At 70.8% G+C, this 18,543-nt stretch overlaps 1 protein-coding gene across 1 annotated transcript in view; it reads left to right on the top strand.

Annotated features, from left to right (window-relative positions):
• The window catches only part of LOC135407980 (host cell factor 1-like), a 29,294-nt gene extending 10,928 nt beyond the window's left edge, over positions 1–18,366 (top strand). The window contains 19 exon segments of the mRNA XM_064643376.1: positions 1,809–1,951; positions 3,186–3,324; positions 4,603–4,808; positions 6,033–6,301; positions 6,303–7,173; positions 7,175–8,404; positions 8,406–8,457; positions 9,944–10,116; positions 10,595–10,771; positions 10,773–10,967; positions 10,969–11,056; positions 11,809–12,171; positions 13,199–13,251; positions 13,253–13,321; positions 13,413–13,550; positions 15,365–15,550; positions 16,309–16,411; positions 16,414–16,605; positions 18,262–18,366. Coding sequence (XP_064499446.1) covers positions 1,809–1,951; positions 3,186–3,324; positions 4,603–4,808; positions 6,033–6,301; positions 6,303–7,173; positions 7,175–8,404; positions 8,406–8,457; positions 9,944–10,116; positions 10,595–10,771; positions 10,773–10,967; positions 10,969–11,056; positions 11,809–12,171; positions 13,199–13,251; positions 13,253–13,321; positions 13,413–13,550; positions 15,365–15,550; positions 16,309–16,411; positions 16,414–16,605; positions 18,262–18,329 — 4,715 coding nt within the window. The 3' untranslated portion in view covers positions 18,330–18,366.
• The last annotated feature ends 177 nt before the right edge of the window (positions 18,367–18,543 follow it).

Here is an 18,543-nt window from a genome sequence, read left to right as displayed (position 1 = left end):
TGAGTGACACCCCCAAAACCTCCCCTGAACCCCCCAAAACCTCCCCTGAACCCCCCCAACCATATCCCCCATCATCACCCAGTCGGGGGCTACCGGTGAGTGACACCCCCCTGAACCCCCAAAACCTCCCCTGAACCCCCAAAATCTCCCCTGAACCCCCCCAACCATATCCCCCATCATCACCCAGTCGGGGGCTACCGGTGAGTGACACCCCCAAAACCTCCCCTGAACCCCCCAAAACCTCCACTGAACCCCCCAAATCTGTCCTGACCCCCCAAATCTGTCCTGACCGCCCCCCAACCATCCCCCCCATATCCCATCATCACCCAGTCGGGGGCTACCGGTGAGTGACACCCCCAAAATCTGTCCTGAACCCCCCAAATCTGTCCTGACCCCCCCCCAACCATCCCCCCATATCCCATCATCACCCAGTCGGGGGCTACCGGTGAGTGACACCCCCCCTGAGCACCCCCCACCCCAAACACTCCTGTGCCCCCCCAACCCCCTGTGCCCCCCCAACCCCCCTGTGCCCCCTCAAAACCCCCTGTGCCCCCCCAACCCCCCTGTGCCCCCCAAATCCCCTGTCCCCCTCAAACCTCCCTCACTGCTGAGTGACCCTCTTCCCAAACCCCAGCCCCTCCCAAACCCCCCTGTGCCCCCCCCAACCCCCTGTGCCCCCCCCAACCCCCTGTGCCCTCCCAACCCCCCTGTGCCCCCCCCAACCCCCCTGTGCCCCTCCCAAACCCCCTGTGCCCCCCCCCAACCCTCCCCATGTCCCCATCAGCCCCCACCCCATCGGGGGCACTGCTGGGTGATGGAGGGTGACCCCTGGTGCCCCCCCGTGCCCCCCAGGGGTGACAAGGGGTGACCCTGGTGGCCCCCCCGTGCCCCCTGACCCCGTGCCCCCCCCGTGCCCCCCAGGGGTGACAAGGGGTGACCCTGGTGGCCCCCCTGACCCCGTGCCCCCCTGACCCCCGTGCCCCCCCCATACCCCCCAGGGGTGACAAAGGGTGACCCTAGTGCCCTTCCATGCCCCCCTGACCCTGTGCCCCCCCCGACCCCGTGCCCCCCAGGGGTGATGGGGGGTGACCCTGGTGCCCCCCTGACCCTGTGCCCCCCCCGTGCCCCCCAGGGGTGACGGGGGGTGACCCTGGTGCCTCCCCCTGACCCTGTGCCCCCCCCGTGCTCCCCAGGGGTGATGGGGGGTGACCCTGGTGCCCCCCCTGACCCCGTGCCCCCCCCGTGCCCTCCAGGGGTGACGGGGGGTGACCCTGGTGCCCCCCCCTGACCCATGCCCCCAGGGGTGACGAGGGGTGACCCTGGTGCCCCCCCTGAACCCGTGTCCCCCCCGTGCCCTCCAGGGGTGACAAGGGGTGACCCTGGTGCCCCCCCCTGACCCCGTGCCCCCCCCGTGCCCTCCAGGGGTGACAAGGGGTGACCCTGGTGTCCCCCCCGTGCCCCCCCTGACCCCGTGCCCCCCAGGGGTGACGGGGGGTGACCCTGGTGCCCCCCCTGACCCCATGCCCCCCAGGGGTGATGGGGGGTGACCCTGGTGCCCCCCCTGACCCCATGCCCCCCAGGGGTGATGGGGGGTGAGCCTGGTGCCCCCCCTGACCCCGTGTCCCCCCTGTGCCCCCCAGGGGTGACGGGGGGTGACCCTGGTGCCCCCCCTGACCCCGTGCCCCCCAGGGGTGATGGGGGGTGACCCTGGTGCCCCCCCTGACCCCGTGTCCCCCCTGTGCCCCCCAGGGGTGATAGGGGGTGACCCTGGTGCCCCCCCTGACCCCGTGCCCCCCCGTGCCCCCCAGGGGTGACGAGCAGCCCCGGGATCAAGTCGCCCATCACCATCATCACCACCAAGGTGATGACGTCGGGCACTGGCACCCCCGCCAAGATCATCACGGCCGTGCCCAAGCTGGGGGGGGACACGGGGCAGCAGGGGGTCACTCAGGTGAGGGGGGGGACACACGGGCACGGGCACACCCCCCCGGGGACCCCCAAACCCCCCCAGGGACCCCCTGAGCCCCCCGAGCTGGGGGAGTGCAGGGGGGGGACCCAGGAGGATGAGGAGGGGGTGGGGATGGGGGGACATGAGGGGGGGGCATGGAGGGGGCTGTGGGGACAAAGGGTGACACAGGTGAGGGGGGGGGCACCCCCCTGGGACCCCCGAATCCCCCGGGGACCCCTGAACCCCCCCTGGGGACCCCTGAGCCCCCCCGAGCTGGGGGAGTGCAGGGGGGGACCCAGGGAGGATGAGGAGGGGGTGGGGATGGGGGGACATGGAGGGGGCTGTGGGGACAGGGGGTGACACAGGTGAGGGGGGGACACATCCCCAGGGACCCTTGAACCCCCCCAGGGACCCCTGAGCACTCCTGAGCTGGGAGGGGGCAGGGGGGACATGGGGAGTGCAGGGGGGGGACAGTGGGAGGACCAGGAGGGTTTGGGGACATTGGGGGGCCACTGGGGGGGACAGGGAGGGAATGGGGACACTGGGGGGGACATGGGGGGGGACAGGGAAGGGCTGGGGACACTGGGGGGGACTGAGGGGGACACTGGGGGGGGGTCAGGGAGGGAATGGGGACACGGACATGGTGGGGGACAGGGAGGGAATGGGGATAGTGGGGGGGGACATGGGGGGGACACTGGGGGGGACATGGGGGGGCAGGAAGGGAATAGGGACATGGGGACAGGAAAGGGCTGGGGACACTGAGGGGGGACACTGGGGGTCAGGGAGGGAATGGGGACACGGGGGGGGCTGAGGGGGGACACTGGGGGGGCAGGGAGGGGCTGGGGACACTGGGGGTGGCAGGAGTGGGGTCGGGGACATGGAGGGGTCAGGGAGGGGCTGGGGGGACTGGGGGTGGCAGGGGCGGGGTCAGGGACATGGGGGGGTCAGGGAGGGGCTGGGGACACTGAGGGGGTGGCAGGGGCGGGGTCGGGGACACTGGGGGGGTCAGGGAGGGAATGGGGACACTGAGGGGGTGGCAGGGGTGGGGTCAGGGACATGGGGGGGTCAGGGAGGGGCTGGGGACACTGGGGGTGGCAGGGGTGGGGTCAGGGACATGGAGGGGTCAGGGAGGGGCTGGGGACACTGGGGGTGGCAGGGGCGGGGTCGGGGCTCCTCCCCGCTGTCCCCAAGGCCGCAGTGACACCAATGACAAGGTGCCCCCCCCGTGCCCCCCCAGGTGGTGCTGAAAGGGGCCCCGGGGCAGCCGGGCACGATCCTGCGCACGGTGCCCATGGGGGGGGTCCGGCTGGTCACCCCCGTCACCGTCTCGGCCGTGAAGCCCACGGTGACCACCCTGGTGGTCAAGGGCACCACTGGTGAGTGACCGGGGGGGGCTCTGGGGGGGTCACTGGGGTCAGGGCACCACTGGTGAGTGACCGGGGGGGTCATTGGGGTCAGGGCACCACTGGTGAGTGACCCTGGGGTGGTCATTGGGGTCAGGGCACCACTGGTGAGTGACCAGGGGGGGCTCTGGGGGGGGTCACTGGGGTCAGGGCACCGCTGGTGAGTGACCAGGGGGGGCTCTGGGGGGGGTCACTGGGGTCAGGGCACCGCTGGTGAGTGACCAGGGGGGGCTCTGGGGGGGTCACTGGGGTCAGGGCACCACTGGTGAGTGACCGGGGGGGGCTCTGGGGGGGTCATTGGGGTCAGGGCACCAGTGGTGAGTGACCCTGGGGGGGTCACTGGGGTCAGGGCACCACCGGTGAGTCACCGGGGGGGTCATTGGGGTCAGGGCACCACTGGTGAGTGACCAGGGGGGGTCATTGGGGTCAGGGCACCACTGATGAGTGACCAAGGGGGGGGCTCTGGGGGGGTCACTGGGGTCAGGGCACTGCTGGTGAGTGACCCTGGGGGACATTGGGGGGGTCATGGGGGACACTGGGGGGTCATTGGGGTCAGGGCACCACCAATGAGTGACCCTGGGGGGGTCACTGGGGTCAGGGCACCACCGGTGAGTGACCAAGGGGGACATTGGGGGGGTCATTGTGATGTTGGGGGGGTCACTAGGGGATCACTGTGATTTGGGGGGTCACTGTGGGGTCACCAGGGGAGGTCACTGTGATGTTGGGGGGTCACTGTGGTGTTGAGGGGTCACTGGGGAGGGGTCACTGTGATGGTGGGGGGTCACCGTGGGGGGGTCACTGTGATGTTGGGGGGGTCACCGTGGGGGGGTCACTGTGATATTGGGGGGTCACTGTGGTGTTGGGGGGTCACTGGGGAGGGGTCACTGTGATTTTGGGGGGTCACTGTGATGTTGGGGGGTCACTGTGATGTTGGGGGGTCACTGTGGTGTTGGGGGGTCACCGTGGGGGGGTCACTGTGATGGGGGGTCACCGCGGGGGGGTCACTGTGATATTGAGGGGGTGGTCACTGTGGTGTTGGGGGGTCACTGTGATATTGGGGGGTCACTGTGATGTTGGGGGGGGGTCACTGTGATATTGGGGGGTCACTGTGGTGTTGGGGGGTCACCGCGGGGGGGTCACTGATGTTGGGGGTCACCGCGGGGGGGTCACTGTGGTGTTGGGGGGGTGGTCACTGTGGTGTTGGGGGGTCCCCATGGGGGGGTCACTCACCCCCATTGTGTCCCCCCCCAGGTGTGACGACGCTGGGCACGGTGACCGGGACGGTGTCCACCAGCCTGGCGGGGGGCGCGGGGGGTCACAGCGCCACGGCCTCGCTGGCCACGCCCATCACCACCCTGGGCACCATCGCCACCCTGTCCAGCCAGGTCCTGAACCCCGCGGCCATCACGGCCACCGCCGCCGGGGGGGGGCTGGGCACCCCCACCATCACCATGCAGGTGAGGGGGCACGGGGGGCACTGGGGGGGGCTGGGCACCCCCACCATCACCATGCAGGTGAGGGGACACGGGGGGCACGGGGGGGGGCTGGGGACCCCCACCATCACCATACAGGTGAGGGGACACGGGGGGGACATTGGGGGGGGCTGGGGACCCCCACCATCACCATGCAGGTGAGGGGGCATGGGGGGCACTGGGGGGGACATTTTGGGGGGCTGGAGACCCCCACCATCACCATGCAGGTGAGGGGGCACTGGGGGGGCACTGGGGGGGGGCTGGGCACCCCCACCATCACCATGCAGGTGAGGGGACATGGGGGGCACTGGGGGGGACACTGGGGGGGGGCTGGGGACCCCCACCATCACCATGCAGGTGAGGGGGCATGGGGGGCACGGGGGGGGCTGGGGACCCCCACCATCACCATGCAGGTGAGGGGACATGGGGGCACTGGGGGGGGACACTGGGGACATGGGGGACAGGGGGCTGAGGACCCCCACCATCACCATGCAGGTGAGGGGACACGGGGGGGGGCACTGGGGGGGACACTGGGGGGGGCTGGGGACATTGAGGGGGGCTGGGGACCCCCACCATCACCATGCAGGTGAGGGGGCACTGGGGGGACATTGGGGGGCACAGCCCATGTCCCATCTTTAGATGTGGCAGAGATGAGGGGGGGTCCTGTGGATTTGGGGTGGGTTTGGTTGGTCTGTGGGGTCTGTGGGTCTGCCCCCCCCATATCCGGGGGGGTCCCCAGCCCTCCCTGACCCCTCCCCGGGGGCACAGCTCATGTCCCATCTTTAGGGGTGGCAGAAATGAGGGGGGTCCTGTGGATTTGGGGGTGGGTTTGGTTGATGTGGGGGAGCTGTGGGTCTGTCCCCCCGTATCTGGGGGGGTCCCCAGCCCCCCCTGACCCCTCCCCGGGGGCACAGCTCATGTCCCATCTTTAGGGGTGGCAGAGATGAGGGGGGTCCTGTGGATTTGGGGGTGGGTTTGGTTGGTCTGTGGGTGCTGTGGGTCTGCCCCCCCCATATCCGGGGGGGTCCCCAGCCCCCCCTGACCCCTCCCTGGGGGCACAGCTCATGTCCCATCTTTAGGGGTGGCAGAGATGAGGGGGGTCCTGTGCATTTGGGGTGGGTTTGGTTGATGTGGGGGGGCTGTGAGTCTGCCCCCCCCATATCCGGGGGGGTCCCCAGCCCCCCCCTGACCCCCTCCTGGGGGGCACAGCCCGTGTCCCAGCCCACGCAGGTGACCCTGATCACGACGCCCAGCGGGGTCGAGGCCCAGCCCGTCCACGACCTGCCCGTGTCCATCCTGGCCTCGCCCACGGCCGAGGGGCCGGCGGCGTCGGGGGGGCTCCCCGAGCCCACCCCCCCCGAGGGCGGGGGGGGCACCCCCGGCACCGTCACCCTGGTGTGCTCCAACCCCCCCTGCGAGACCCACGAGACGGGCACCACCAACACGGCCACCACCAGCCTGGTGGCCAACGTGGGGGGGGGTGGGGGGGGGGCTCCCGGCCGCGACCCCCCCCCCAGCTCCAACTGCTCTGCGAGGGGGGGGGGGCCCGAGGGCGGGGGGGGGCACGACCCGGGCCTGCTCCAACCCCCCCTGCGAGACCCACGAGACGGGCACCACCAACACCCCCACGGCGGCGGGGGGGGGGCCCTGCCCCACCCGGCAGACGGCGGCCACCGGCACCACCATGACGGCGCGGCTGTGCCGGGACCCCCCCGCCGACGGCGCCGCGTGCCAAACCCCCCCCGGGACGGGGGCAGAGGAGACCCCTCCCCAGCAACCGCCACCGTGCCAAACCCCCCCCTCCTGGGGCGCCCCCGGCGCCAACCCCCCCCGCGAGACCCCCGAGACGGGCACGACCAGCGCGGCCACCACCACCGCGGCGGGGGCCACCAGGACCCCCCAGAGCCCGGGGGCTGCCGCCGGCGGGGGGGGCTCCAGGCTCTGCTCCAACCCCCCCTGCGAGACCCACGACACCGGGACCACCAGCACGGCCACCACCGTGGCCTCGAGGCTCTGCTCTAATCCTCCATGTGAGACCCATGAGACGGGGACGACAAACACGGTGACAACCACGGGCTCCAGGCTCTGCTCCAACCCCCCCTGCGAGACCCATGAGACGGGCACCACCAACACGGTGACCACCACGGGGTCAAGGCTCTGCTCCAACCCTCCATGTGAGACCCATGAAACGGGGACGACAAACACGGTGACCACCACGGGGTCAAGGCTCTGCTCCAACCCCCCGTGTGAGACCCATGAGACGGGGACAACCAACACGGTGACCACCACGGGCTCCAGGCTCTGCTCCAACCCCCCGTGTGAGACTCATGAGACGGGGGACGACAAACACGGTGACAACCACGGGGTCAAGGCTCTGCTCCAACCCCCCCTGCGAGACCCATGAGACGGGCACCACCAACACGGTGACCACCACGGGGTCAAGGCTCTGCTCCAACCCTCCATGTGAGACCCATGAAACGGGGACGACAAACACGGTGACCACCACGGGGTCAAGGCTCTGCTCCAACCCCCCGTGTGAGACCCATGAGACGGGGACAACCAACACGGTGACCACCACGGGCTCCAGGCTCTGCTCCAACCCCCCGTGTGAGACTCATGAGACGGGGACGACAAACACGGTGACAACCACGGGGTCAAGGCTCTGCTCCAACCCCCCCTGTGAGACCCACGAGACGGGGACGACAAACACAGTGACAACCACGGGGTCAAGGCTCTGCTCTAATCCTCCCTGTGAGACCCATGAAACGGGCACCACCAACACGGTGACCACCACGGGGTCAAGGCTCTGCTCTAACCCTCCATGTGAGACCCACGAAACAGGGACAACCAACACGGTGACGACGGCGGGGTCAAGGCTCTGCTCTAACCCTCCATGTGAGACCCACGAGACGGGCACCACCAACACGGTGACAACCACGGGGTCAAGGCTCTGCTCCAACCCTCCATGTGAGACCCATGAAACAGGCACCACCAACACGGCCACCACCGTGTCCTCGAGGCTCTGCTCCAACCCCCCCTGTGAGACCCACGAGACGGGCACCACCAGCACGGCCACCACCACCACGGCCAGCACGAGCCCCCCCTGCGAGCCCCCCGGCCCGGGGACGGTGGTGACGCCCCGCCCGTGCTCCAACCCCCCCTGCGAGACCCACGAGACGGGCACCACCAACACGGTGACCACCACGGGCTCCAGGCTCTGCTCCAACCCCCCCTGTGAGACCCACGAGACGGGCACCACCAACACGGCCACCACCACCACGGCCAGCGCGGGCTCCCGGCCCCGGGACGCCGCCGGTGCCACCGGTGCCACGGGAGGGGGGTCCCAGCCCTGCTCCAACCCCCCCTGCGAGACCCACGAGACCGGGACCACCAGCACGGCCACCACGGCCACGGCCGGGGGGGGCGCAGGGCTCGCCCCCCCGCTTGCCAGACCCACCAGACCGCGGCCACCGGCACCACCACGACGGCCACGGCGGCCACCGGGGGGGGGGGGGCTCGGGGGCCCCCCCGGCAGCCCCCCCCGCGCCTGCTCCAACCCCCCCTGCGAGACCCACGAGACGGGGGACGACGGCCACGGCCACCACGGTGACGGCCAGCATGGGGGCCAGCCAAGGTGGGACCCCTGCCCTCCTCGGAGACCCCTCCCCTCCTCGGAGACCCCCCCTGCCCTCCTCAGAGACCCCTGCCCCTCCTCGGAGACCCCCACCCCTCCACGGAGACCCCCCTGCCCTCCTCGGAGACCCCCACCCCTCCTCAGAGACCCCTCCCCTCCTCGGAGACCCCCACCCCTCCTCGGAGACCCCCCTGCCCTCCTCAGAGACCCCTGCCCTCCTCGGAGACCCCTCCCCTCCTCGGAGACCCCCACCCCTCCTCGGAGACCCCCCTGCCCTCCTCGGAGACCCCCCTGCCCTTCTCAGAGACCCCCCTGCCCTTCTCAGAGACCCCCTGCCCTCCTCGGAGACCCCCCTGCCCTTCTCAGAGACCCCCCTGCCCTTCTCAGAGACCCTCCTGCCCTTCTCGGAGACCCCTGCCCTCCTTGGAGACCCCCCTGCCCTCCTCAGAGACCCCCCTGCCCTCCTCGGAGACCCCTCCCCTCCTCGGAGACCCCCCTGCCCTCCTCAGAGACCCCTCCCCTCCTCAGAGACCCCCTCGCTCCACAGAGACCCCCCCACTCCACAGAGACCCCCCCTGCCCGCCATGGAGCTCCCCACCCCTCCACAGAGACCCCTCCCTCCTCGGAGACCCTTCCTCTCCAGAGAGACCCCGACCCCTGCATAGAGCCCCATCTGCCCTCCACAGAACCCCCACTCCTCCACAGAGACCCCCTGCCCTCCACAGAGACCCCCACCCCTCCTTGGAGACCCCTCCCATCCAGAGAGACCCCCACCCCTCCACAGAGCCCCCCCTGCCCTCCACAGAGGCCCCCTCCCCAGACCCCACTCCCACCCCTTTTTGAGGTCTCACCCCACTCACCACCCCCTCATTCTCCCCACAGACCCCCCACCACCCCATTTGGGGGGGTCTCGTCCCCCCCATTCTCCCCACAGACTCCCCACCACCCCCATTTTGGGGGGGTCTCATCCCCCCATTCTCCCCACAGACCCCTCACCCCATTTTGGGGGGTCTCATCCCCCCCATTCTCCCCACAGACCCCTCATCCCATTTTGGGGGGTCTCACCCCCCATTCTCCCCAGATTCCCCCCACACTCCATTTTGGGGGGTCTCACCCCTCGTTCTCCCCACAGACCCCCCACCACCCCATTTTGGGGGGTCTCATCCCCCCATTCTCCCCACAGGCACCCCCCCGCAGTCTGGGGGGTCTCACCCCCCATTCTCCCCAGATTCCCCCCACAGCCCATTTGGGGGGTGATCTCACCCCTTATTCTCCCCACAGACCCCCTCACCCCATTTTGGGTGGTCTCACCCCCCATTCTCCCCACAGACCCCCCCACACCCCATTTGGGGGGTCTCACCCCTCCCATTCTCCCCACAGACCCCTCACCCCATTTGGGGGGGTCTCACCCCCCATTCTCCCCACAGACCCCTCACCCCATTTGGGGGGGTCTCACCCCTCTCACCCCCCCGTTTTCTCCCCCCAGACCCCCCCCCACCGGCTGCCAATGGGCAGGGGGAGCCTGAGGGAGCCCCCCAGGGCGAGGGGGGAGCCCCCCCCGGGACCCCCAGCCCCGGCCCCAGCGGCGCCGGGACCCCCCAGCCCCGGGCGGTCACTACGGTCACTCAGTCCACGCCCGCGCCCGGACCCGCCGTGCCGGTGAGGGGGCACCGGGGGCACGGGGGGGGGGGGTTGGGGGCACCTGGGGAGGGGTTTTGGGGGCAGGTGAGGGGCTTTGGGGGGCACGGGGAGGGGGTTGGGAACATCAAGGGGGCTTTGGGGGGAGGCTGAGGGGTATGTAGGGGGGTCTCTGTGGCTGGGGGGGTCTCTTGTGTCTGTGGGGGGGTCTGTGTGTCTGAGGGGAGTCTGTGTGTCTGGGGAGGGGTCTCTGTGTCTGAGGGGGGGGTCTTTGTGTCTGGGGAGGGGGTCTGTGTGTCTGGGGAGGGGTCTGTGTGTCTGGGGAGGGGTCTCTGTGTCTGGGAGGGGTCTCTGTGTCTGGGGGGGTGTCTGAGGGGGGTCTGTGTGTCTGGGGAGGGGGTCTGTGTGTCTGGGGAGGGGTCTGTGTGTCTGGGGAGGGCTCTCTGTGTCTTGGGGGGCTCCCTCCCCCCCTCCAACCCCTTTTTTCCCCCCCCCACAGACCATCTCCTCGCTGACCGAGTCGCCCCCGGCGCCCCCCGAGACCCCCCCCCACCGCCACCCCCACCCCCCCCGGAGACCCCCAACCCGCCCCCAGACCCCCCCCTCCGGCCCCTCCCCGTCCCCCCCGGCCCCCACCCCCACCCCCCCCGGCCGCCCCCCCCGCGCCCCCCACCCCGGCGGGCGCCGCCCCCCCCCCCCTCGGGGTCCCCGGAGCCGCTGGCCGTGGTGGTCCTGCCGCCCGGCCCCGGCGAGGGGGGGGGGCCGGCGAGGGGCTGGCGCTGCCCCCCGAGCTGCTGGCCGAGGCGGGGGGCGCGGGGGGCCCCCCCGGGCTGACCCCCGAGGAGTTGGCGGTGACGGCGGCGGCCGAGGCGGGCGGCGGCGGCGGCGGCGAGCGAGGAGGCCCAGGCGCAGGCCTTGGCCATCCAGGCCGTGCTGCAGGCGGCCCAGCAGGCCGTCATGGGTGAGGGGGGGCTCCGGGGGGGCTCGGGGGGGGCTTTGGGGGGTCCTGGGGGGGCTTGGGGGGGTTGTGGGACCAGCAGGGTGATGGTGGCCCCCCTGGTCATGGTGGTGACCCCGTGGTGGTCGTGGTTCTGTGAGGGTGGTCCTGGGCCCAGCAGGCCCTCATGGCTGAGGGGGTCCTGGGGGGGTTTGGGGGGGGTCCTAGGGGACTTTGGGGGGGTTGTGGGACCAGCTGTGAGGTGGTGGCCCCCCTGGTCATGGTGGTGGCCCCGTGGTGGTTGTGGTTCTGTGAGGGTGGTCCTGAGCCCAGCAGGCCCTCATGGGTGAGAGGGGGGCTCTGGGGGGGCTCTGAGGGGTCCTGGGGGGGTTGTGGGGGGTCCTAGGGGACTTTGGGGGGGTTGTGGGACCAGCTGTGAGGTGGTGGCCCCTCGTGGTTGTGGGTGGTGGCCCCGTGGTGGTTGTGGTTCTGTGAGGGTGGTCCTGGGCCCAGCAGTCCGTCGTGGGTGATGGGGGGCTCCGGGGGGCTCTGGGGGGGCTTTTGGGGGTCCTGGGGGCTTTTGGGGGGGTTTGTGGGACCATCAGTGTGATGGTGTGTGGTGGTGGTGGTGGTTCTGTGAGGGTGGTGGTGGTTCTGTGAGGGTGGTCCTGGGCCCAGCAGGCCTTCATGGGTGAGGGGGGGCTTCGGTTTGGGGGTGACCCCTCCATCCCCACCCCCCACCTGACCCACCCCCCCTTCTCTCGGTGTCCCCACAGGGAGCTCGGAGCCCCTGGAGCCGGGGGAGCCCGGGGGGGGCCCCCCTGAGCTGGGGGCTCTGGGGGCCGAGGGCGGGGGGCCCGCGGGGGGGGCCCTGCCCCTGGTGCTCACCCAGCAGGAACTGGCGGCGCTGGTGCAGCAGCAGCAGCAACTGGCCGAGGCCGGGGCCCCCCCCGCCGCCCCCCAGGCCCCCCCCACCCCCACGGCACCCCCCCAGACCCCCCCGGCCGCCCCCCACCTGCCCACCGAGGCCTTGGCGCCCGCCGACAGCCTCAACGACCCCGCGGGCGACGCCAACGGGCTGGGAGAGCTGGGGACCCCCGGGGGGGCACCCACGGCCCTGCTGCCCCCCCCCGGAGATGGTGAGACATGGGAGGGGGTGGGGGTCCATTGGGGTGGTGGGACCCCCGGGGGGGCACCCACAGCCCTGCTGCCCCTCCCCGGAGATGGTGAGATATAGGGGGGGTGGGGATCCATTGGGGGGATCCATTGGGGATCCATTGGGGGGGGGACCCCCGGGGGGGCACCCACGGCCCTGCTGCCCCCCCCCCTGGAGATGGTGAGATATAGAGGGGGGTGGAGATCCATTGGGGGGGTGTGGGACCCCCGGCGGGGCACCCACAGCCCTGCTGCCCCCCCCGGAGATGGTGAGACATGGGAGGGGGGGTGGGACCCCCGTGGGGGCACCCACGGCCCTGCTGCCCCCCCCAGAGATGGTGAGACATGGGAGGGGGAGTGGGACACTTTGGGGAATTTTGGGACCCCCGGGGGGGCACCCACAGCCCTGCTGCCCCCCTGGGGATGGTGAGATATGGGGAGGGGCTGGGGTTTGGGGAGGGGGCACCCAGGGGTGCTTATAGAGAGGGGGGGGGGCACACACCCATGGGGGGGAATTTGGGATTCCTTTTGGGGGGGGCACCTACGGAGGGGGTTGAGACTCTTTTGGGGGGCACCAATGGGGGGTGTGGGACCCCCAGGTGCTTTGGGGGGGGCCACCCATGGGGGGTGTGAGACCCTTAGTGCTTGGGGGGGGGGGCACCCAGGGGTTGGGGGTGTGGGACCCCCAGGGGTGCCCATGGAGGGGCTTGAGACCCCTTGGGGGGCACCCACTGGGGTGGGGGGAACACCCGTGGAAGGGGAGGGTGTTCCCATGGGTGGGAGCACCTGTGAGAGAGGAGGGGGCACCCACGGAGGGGTTTGGGACCTGTCAGTGCTGAGGGGGGGGTCACCCATGACAAGGAGGGGGCACCTCAAAAGTCGGGGTGGGGCCGTGGGACCCCCGGATTTCTCAGGGTGGGGTGACTGGAAACACCTGCAGAATTCGAGGGGGGGTCTTTGGGGCCCCTCCCTCAACTCTCTGTGTCCTCTGTGTGTGTGTCCCCCCCCCAGGCCTGGCCCCCTCGAGCGCCTTCGTGGCCCCCCCGGGCCCGGCGGTCGCCCCCCAGCCCCGCCAAGCTCCAGGCGGCCGCCGCCCTGGCCGAGGTGGCCAACGGCATCGAGAGCGCCCCGGCGGTGAGTGGGGGGTCCTGGGAGGGTCCTGGGGGGCTCTGGGGAGGGTCCCCAGCACAGGGTGACCCCCCCCCCCGTGGCCCCCCTCCCCCAGAAGCCGGAGTCGGGGGTGCAGCCCCCCAAGGCGCTGCCCAAGAAGGAGAACCAGTGGTTCGACGTGGGCGTCATCAAGGGCACCACCATGATGGTCACACACTACTTCCTGCCCCCCGAGGATGCCCCGCCCCCCGACGTGAGTGGCACCGCACCCCCTGCGCCGGGGGCACCCCTGGGGACACCCCCTGTGGCACCGGGGACACCCCTGGGGACACCCCCCTGCACTGGGGACATCCCTGGGGACACCCCTCGTGGCACTGGGGACACCCCTCGTGATACCGGGGACACTTCTGGGGACACCCTCCTGTGCTGGGGACACCCCCCATGGCACTGGGGACATCCCTGGGGACACCCCCCTGTGCTGGGGACACCCCCCTGTGCTGGGGACACCCGCTGTGGCACCGGGGACATCCCTGGGGACACCCCCCTGCACTGGGGACAACCCCCATGGCACTGGGGACACCTCTGAGGATACTGACTTGTCACTGGGGACACCCCCCGTGGCACCAGGGACACTGGGGACACCCCTGGGGACACCCTCTTGTGCTGGGGACACCCCCCATGGCACTGGGGACATCCCTGGGGACACCCCTGGGGACACCCTCTTGTGCTGGGGACACCCCCCATGGCACTGGGGACATCCCTGGGGACACCCCCCTGCACTGGGGATGCCCCTTGTGGCATCAGGGACATCCCTGGGGACACCCCAGTGGCACTGGGGACATCCCTGGGGACACCTGCCATGGTACCAGGGACATCTCTGGGGACACCCCCCCGCACTGGGGACACCCCTGGGGACACCCCTCCACGCTGGGAACACCCCCCATGGCACCAGGGACACCCCTGGGGACACCCCCGTGGCACTGGGGACACCCCCCTGCGCTGGGGACACCCCTGTGGCACCAGGGACACCCCTGGGGACACCCCCGTGGCACTGGGGACACCCCCCTGCGCTGGGGACACCCCTGTGGCACCAGGGACACCCCTGGGGACACCCCCGTGGCACTGGGGACACCCCCCTGCGCTGGGGACACCCCTGTGGCACCAGGGACACCCCTGGGGACACCCCCGTGGCACTGGGGACACCCCCTGCGCTGGGGACACCCCCGTGGCACCAGGGACACCCCTGGGGACACTCACTTGGCACTGGGGACACCCCTGGTGGCCATGTCCCCACTGTGTCCCCAAGGTGTCCCCCCGTCCCCATGGTGTCCCCCACGTCAGGGGGATCTCTTTGGCCGTGTCCCCCTGGGTGTCCCCAAGGTGTCCCCCCTGTCCCCACTGTGTCCCCCATGTCCCCGAGGTGTCTCCCCTGTCTGGGGTTTCTCTGTGGCCATGTCCCCATGTCCCCCTGGGTGTCCCCACTGTGTCCCCAAGGTGTCCCCCATGTCCCCAAGGTGTCCCCCATGTCCCCAAGGTGTCCCCGCTGTGTCCCCCATGTCCCCAAGGTGTCTCCCATGTCCCCGCTGTGTCCCCCATGTCCCCAAGGTGTCCCCATGTCCCCACTGTGTCCCCAAGGTGTCTCCCATGTCCCGCTGTGTCCCCAAGGTGTCCCCCATGTCCCCACTGTGTCCCCCATGTCTGGGGATCTCTGTGGTCACGTCCCTGCTGTGTCCCCACGGTGCCCCCCTGTCTGGGGTGTCTCTCGCTGTGTCCCCGTGTCCTTGCTGTGTCTCCCCTGTGTCCCCCTGTCCGTGGTCCCTCTCTGGCCATGTCCCCATGTCCCTGCTGTGTCCCCCCTGTGTCCCCCTGTCCATTATCCATCTCTGGCCGTGTCCCCACGTCCCTCCTGTGTCCTCCCTTTGTCCCCTGTGTCCCCCCTGTCCATGGTCCGTCTCTGGCCGTGTCCCCACGTCCCTGCTGTGTCCCCCCTTTGTCCCTGTGTCCCCCCTGTGTCCCCCTGTCCGTGGTCCGTCTCTGGCCGTGTCCCCACGTCCCTGTCCCCCGCAGGAGGAGGGCTCGGGGATCCCGGACCACTCCCAGCTGCGGCGCCAGGAGCTGCAGCCGGGCACGGCCTACAAGTTCCGCGTGGCCGGGCTGAACGCCTGCGGGCGCGGGCCCTTCTCCGAGCTGTCGGCCTTCAAAACCTGCCTGCCCGGCTTCCCCGGCGCCCCCTGCGCCATCAAGATCAGCAAGGTACGGGCTGAGCCACCGCGGGGACCCCCGACCCAGAGCAGGGACCCCCGACCCAGAGCGGGGGTCTCTGACCCACACGTCCAACCATGACATCAACCACAACCCAACCCAACTCAACCCAGCTCAACCCAACCTAACCCAACTCAACCCAGGCCAACTCAACCCAACCCAACTCAACCCAGCTGAACCCAACCCAACTCAACCCAGGCCAACTCAACCCAGTTGGCCAACTGAACCCAGGCCAACTCAACCCAGCTGAACCCAACCCAACTCAACCCAACCCAACTCAACCCAGCTGAACCCAACCCAACACAACCCAACTCAATTCAACCCAACTCAACCCAACCCAATAAAACCCAACCCAACCCAGCTCAACCCAACCCAATTCAACCCAACCCAACTCAACCCAGCTCAACATAACCCAACAAAACCCAACCCAACTCAGCCCACCCAGCTCAACCCAACCCAACCTTACCCGGCTTTCCCAGCACTCCCTGCGCCATCAAGATCAGCAAAGCACCCCCCTGCCCCACTCTGTGCCCCCCTTTGCCCCACCATCTGCCCCACAGCTCCAACCCACCCCCCCCGTGCCCCCCTCGGCCCTGGTGCCCCCCTTTGCCCCCCCCAGAGCGTGCGCAGCGCCCACCCGACATGGGGGCTGTGCCCACCCCGTACCCCCACCCCCGCCCTTCCCCCTCACCCCCGTGCCCCCCACATTGCCCCCCCTGACCCCGTTGCCCCCCGTTTTCCCCCCCCAGAGCCCGGACGGGGCCCACCTGACGTGGGAGCCGCCGTCGGTGACGTCGGGGCGCATCGCCGAGTACTCGGTGTACTTGGCCATCCAGGGGGGCCCCGGGGGCGGCCCCGAGGCGCGGGGGGGGCCCAGCTGGCCTTCATGAGGGTCTACTGCGGGCCCAGCCCCTCGTGCCTCGTGCCCGCCTCCAGCCTGGCCAGCGCCCACATCGACCACACCACCAAACCCGCCATCATCTTCCGCATCGCCGCCCGCAACGACAAGGGCTACGGCCCCGCCACCCAGGTGCGGTGGCTGCAAGGTGGGTCTGGGGGCTCCAAGGTGGGTCTGGGGGCTGCAAGGTGGGTCTGGGGGCTGTGGGAGGGGGCACAGGGGGTGTGGGACCCCCTCAGTGTGGGTGTGGGACCCCCACAGTGACAAGGGCTACGGCCCCGCCACCCAGGTGCGGTGGCTGCAAGGTGGGTCTGGGGGCTCTGCTGCACCTGGGGGGGCTGTGGGAGGGGGCACGGGGGGTGTGGGACCCCCTCAGTGTGGGTGTGGGACCCCCACAGTGACAGGGGCTGCGGCTCCACCACCCAGGTGTGGGGCTGCCAGGTGGGTCTGGGGGCTGCCAGGTGGGTCTGGGGGCTCTGCTGCACCTGGGGGGGCTCCACTGGACCTGGGGGCTGTGGGAGGGGGCACAGGGGGTGTGGGACCCCCTCAGTGTGGGTGTGGGACCCCCACAGTGACAGGGGCTGCGGCTCCACCACCCAGGTGTGGGGGCTGCCAGGTGGGTCTGGGGGCTGCCAGGTGGGTCTGGGGGCTCTGCTGCACCTGGGGGGGCTCCACTGGACCTGGGGGGCTGTGGAGGGGGCACAGGGGGTGTGGGACCCCCTCAGTGTGGGTGTGGGACCCCCACAGTGACAGGGGCTGCGGCTCCACCACCCAGGTGTGGGGGCTGCCAGGTGGGTCTGGGGGCTGTTCTGGACCTGGGGGAGTTATTCCAGACCTGGGGGGGGGCTGTGGGAGTGGGCACAGAGTGCCAGGGCTGGTGGGACCCCCTCAGTGTGGGTGTGGACCCCCACAAGGACAAGGTCAGTGGGCCCCCACCCAGGTGTGGGGGGTGCCCCAGCTCTGGAGGTCCCTGGGGGTGGATTTGGGGGTCCCTCCCAGCCTCCCCTGGGCACTTGGAGACCACCCCCCCCCACCAGGGACCCCCACTCTGGGGGTCCCCACCCTGGGAATCTCCACTGTGGGGACTCCCCCCCACCCCAGATCCCCTCCCCCCTGGGTATCTGGGACCCCCCCAGGGACCCCCCACTTTGGGGACCCTCGCACAGGGACCCTCACCCTGAGCACCCCACTTGGGACCCCCCCACAGGGATTCTCCCACCTTGGGGACCCCCACCCTGGGTACCTGGGACCCCCCCTCAGGGCCCCCCACTTTGGGGACCCCCCCACAGGGATCCTTCACTTCGGGGACCCCCCCCCACAGGGATCCTCCCACCCTGAGCACCCCACTTGGGACCCCCCAAAGGGACCCCCCACCTTGGGGACCCCCACCCTGGGTCCCTGGGACCCCCCCTCAGGGACCCCCACTTTGGGGACCCTCACACAGGGACCCCCACCCTGAGCACCCCACTTGGGACCCCCCAAAGGACCCCCCACCTTGGGGACCCCCACCCTGGGTAGCTGGGACCCCCCCGCAGGGACCCCCACCTTGGGACCCCCCAAAGGGACCCCTCCCACCTTGGGGACCCCCACCCTGGGTCCCTGGGCCCCCCACCCACCCTGGGTGCTCCCACCCCAAGGACCCCCCACCTCAAGGACATCCCCCCCCGGGGTCACGGCCCCCCACCCCCACTCTGGGGGCTGGGAGGGGTCAGGGGGGGTTTGGGGGGTCCCTGAGGGGGTGGGGCAGGAGGATGGGGGTGTCCTGACCCTCCCCCCCCCCCCAAATTTTCTCTCCCCCCCCCAGAGTCCAGCAAGGACGGATCCGCCGGGAAACCCAGCAGCAAACGGCCCCTGGCGTCCCCCGACCTGTGAGTGAGGGGGGGGCTTTGGGGGGGCTCCTCGGGGGGGCCAGGGGCTTGATTTGGGGGGTTGGGGGGCTGGTTTGGGGGTCTGGGGGCTGATCTGGGGGGGCTGGGGACTGATTTGGGGGATCTGGGGGGCTCATCGAGGAGCCAAGGGGTTGATTTGGGGGGTTGAGGGGCTGGTTTGGGGGTCTGGGGGCTGATTTGAGGGGTCTGGGGGGGGA

Source organism: Pseudopipra pipra, unplaced genomic scaffold (genome assembly GCF_036250125.1).
Source record: "Pseudopipra pipra isolate bDixPip1 unplaced genomic scaffold, bDixPip1.hap1 HAP1_SCAFFOLD_118, whole genome shotgun sequence".
Classification (NCBI taxonomy): domain Eukaryota; kingdom Metazoa; phylum Chordata; class Aves; order Passeriformes; family Pipridae; genus Pseudopipra; species Pseudopipra pipra.
The sequence above is the reverse complement of the archived record's forward strand: the minus strand, read 5'-3'. Positions and strand labels throughout refer to the sequence as shown.